This window comes from Ornithorhynchus anatinus, unplaced genomic scaffold (assembly GCF_004115215.2).
Source record: "Ornithorhynchus anatinus isolate Pmale09 unplaced genomic scaffold, mOrnAna1.pri.v4 scaffold_88_arrow_ctg1, whole genome shotgun sequence".
NCBI classification, from domain to species: domain Eukaryota; kingdom Metazoa; phylum Chordata; class Mammalia; order Monotremata; family Ornithorhynchidae; genus Ornithorhynchus; species Ornithorhynchus anatinus.
In genome coordinates this window covers 343,769-347,303 of record NW_024396941.1, presented here as the reverse complement: position 1 = coordinate 347,303, position 3,535 = coordinate 343,769, and the positions used below count along the sequence as shown (strand labels likewise).

General features: G+C 44.9%; 1 protein-coding gene across 1 annotated transcript; it reads right to left on the bottom strand.

Moving 5' to 3' along the window:
- Positions 1 to 1,695: 1,695 nt before the first annotated feature.
- Positions 1,696 to 2,635, bottom strand: LOC120638210 (vomeronasal type-2 receptor 26-like). The gene has a single exon (XM_039911074.1). It carries the CDS (start codon positions 2,590 to 2,592, stop codon positions 1,696 to 1,698), a length of 897 nt encoding a protein of 298 aa, XP_039767008.1. The 5' UTR covers positions 2,593 to 2,635.
- Positions 2,636 to 3,535: the final 900 nt, after the last annotated feature.

The window sequence follows — 3,535 nt, the reverse complement described above, 5'->3', positions numbered from 1 at the left end:
CCCAGCCCAGGAATCAGGGAAGTCTCTGTTTCTCCAGCGTGGCTCAGTGGGAAGAGCCTGGGCTTCGGAGTCAAAGGTCATGAGTTCGACTTCCGGCTCTGCCATTTGTCAGGTGTGACTGTGGGCAAGTCGCTTAACTTCTCTGTGCCTCAGTTCGCTCATCTGTAAAATGGGGATTAAAAGAGTGTGAGCCCCACGTGGGACAACCTGATTACCCTGTATCTCCCCCAGTGCTTAGAACAGTGCTCGGCACCTAGTAAGCGCTTAACAAATACCAACATTATTATTATTTCTCCCTCTCTTTCTCTCTCTCTCTCTCGACATGAAAGGGAGAACAAAGAAGGTAACCCAGGGACAATGGACCTCCCCTTGAGAATATTCTCCATCTCATCCATACATAGACATGGAGAAGGAAAGGGAGGGGCATGTCTGTCTAACAGCAAGGGACAGCCCCACCCCAGTGCCAGTGACCCTGCTGACCCCTTGTACTCTGCAGTTAGTTTGTGGAGATTGGGAGCAGGGAGCTGTGCACAGGAGGGAGAAGGGCAGGGGCGATGACTGTGATGATAAGGATGGAGACCTGTGAAGCTGTGCTCTGTGACCACCCTCCAAACCCCACCATCTCCAAGGGGACAGCATTGGTTATTCCAATGGATATAAGTTTGAAGAAGGCAGTACTGACTGTAGAGTGGTCACCACCTCTGAGTATGTGGGTGGTTGAAAAGTCCAATCTGAGATGCATGGTCCTAGCCAAAAAGGCTCTCCCTTGTCAAGTTCTTAAGTTTAACACTTGCAATTCCTAGAACTGTGTTCTCTTTTCCCTGAAATGGATAAACTACATCCTAAATCAGTATTGGGATCAATAACATTTGTGAATTACAAATTATTCATTCATTCATTCAACTGTATTTATTGAACGCTTACTATGTGCAGAGCACTGTACTAAGCACTTGGAAAGTACAATTCAGCAACAAATAGAGACAATCCCTACCCACCAATGGGTTCACAGTCTAGAAGGGGGAGACAGACAACAAAACAAAACAAAACAAGTAGACAGGCATTAATAGCATCAATACAAATGAATAGAATTATAGATATATAGACAGGGAATGTATCTACCAACTCTGTTGTGCTGTAAATACCCAAACACGTAATGCAGTACATGGCACACATAAAGCATTCAATAAGTACCACTGTTTAATTGACTGATTTAGACCTTCCTTTTTTGCAAGAATGTGTGTGGCTGGCCCAGCTGAAACACTACTGATTAAAATTAAAACAAACCAATTTTTATTGCCCAAACCTTAGTTACAGTTTAACCAGATGCCCTAGAGGCACTTCTTGCATTAGGGCAATGTTCCTCCACTCTCCTACCTGCAATTTTATTTCAGTGTATGGATTTCTAGGTTTCAGTCTCTGAACCCAGTCCTGTATATGTCAGAGGTTAAAGGATGAGGTTTCTCTGAAGGAGTAAGTTTCTACAAGGCCCTCTACTTCTTAACTTCAGAAGGGCCTTCCTCTTTTCATTCATTCATTCAATCGTATTTATTGAGCGCTTACTATGTGCAGAGCACTGTACTAAGCTTTTGTGACCTCTAGTCTGACAGCTCCTTGTGAACAGGGAATGTTTAGACAAACTCTGTTGTAACATACTCTCCTAAGTGCTCAGGACTATGCTGTAAACAGTGTAAGCTCTTACCCAACACCAGCTCCCTGCGCTAGCGGGAATATTACCTGCCAAGGACGAGGCACCAGGCAGTCCCCATTTTCCAGAGATTCCAGGTTTGAGTTGGATAGAAGCAAGTCCTGGAGCCCGTGGGCCACGGCATACACAGCGTTGTACACACTGTAACTCAGGGCAGACATTGTCAGAGAAAAACGGTGCACAGGCAGCATCTCCAAGGAAGCATTTTCTGAGCATTTTATTCCACTCTTTTCAGGCAGTGATAAGGAACAGTCAAAGGCAGATTCCCAGAATTCCTTCAAGATAATGACTTCTGGATATTTTGCTGGTTTAAGTGTCCGCAAAAAATCCCTGAAACCAGGAACGTCTTTAGCATGGTTCGCCAGAGTCAAAGTCCCATGAAAATCATAGCTATTTGTTTCATAGGTCATGCTCAAAGTGAAGTCCCAGTGAAAGGTGGTGATCAAAACCATCTTGGACAGTCCAAAATTCTCTATCACAAATCTCAGAAGGCTCAGGGACCCTGCATCCCCATAGGCAGCCATCACTGCAGCTGATGTAGCCGTGACACTGGAGTAGATTCCCTGGGCTATATAAAGGTTGAACTTTCCACTAGGGATCTTCTTGGTAAAAGCTGAACAGACACTGTTCCTGGCCATCTCCCTGGTCAGATCCAAAAGGAATCTCTCTCCTTTCATATCATCTGATACCACCAACCCCACCCAGGTCCAGCCGAAATGCACCATTAACCGGACCATCCCCCAGGGCAGAGAGGAGAACCTGGGGGCCACCTGATAGAGAGATGGAAACTGTACCTTGTCATGCAGGATTGGGTCAAATGGGCCATAGGTGATCTGGATAGAGAACAACAGAACTAAGTGGGAGGTGTGAGAATGTAGCAAATCCATCAAAAGTAGTTACTTAACTCCTGCTTTGGAAAGTGCACGGTTCACACCACTAGGGAAAAGATAAAATAAAAGCAAAAAGCAACAATACCTATCCTCAAAGAGATTTTAGTCCATTACTCCAATTTATTGACCATTTACTGTTTGGAGCATTTTTCCTGCCCACATTGAGCTAACATAGGAGAGACAGACACTCAAATAAATTGTGGATATTTACAGAAGTGCTGTAGGGAGGATAGGATGAATAAAGAGTACAGAGCTAACCAGAAGGGAGATGCAAAAGTCAGAGGGAGGAGGGGAAATGAGGGCTTATTCAGGGAAAACTTCTTGGAAGAGATGTGATTTTAGAAAGTCTTTGAAGGTAGAGAGAGTGATCATCTGACAGATATGAAGGGGCAGAGTTCTGGGCTAGAGACAGGATGTGGATGAGGGGTCAGGAGCGAGGAGACAAGGTAAAAGTACATTGATTAGGTTGACAATAGTGAGAGAAGGGTGTGAGCTGGGTTGTAGTAGAAAATCACCTCTATGCTGATGACACCCAAATTTAAAACTCCAGCCCTGATCACGCTCCCACTCTGCAATCTTGCATTTCCTCCTGCCTTGAAGACATCTCTCCTAGGATGTCCTCCTATCATCTCAAACTTAATATGGCTAAAAGTGAACTTTGTATCTCCCCACCCAAACCCTGTCCACCCTTTCACTTCCCCTCACTGTTGATGGCACCACAATTTGTCCTGTCTCTCAAGCCCATAACCTTGACATTATCCCTGACACCTCTCTTTCATTCAACCCACATATTCAAACCCTCACTAAATCCTGTCAGTTCTACCTTCACGACATCGCTGAAATCCACCCCTCTCCCTCCATCTAAACTGCTACCACATTAATGCAAGCACTTATCCTATCCTGCCTTGATTAAGAGAAGCAGCGTGGCTCAGTGGAAAGA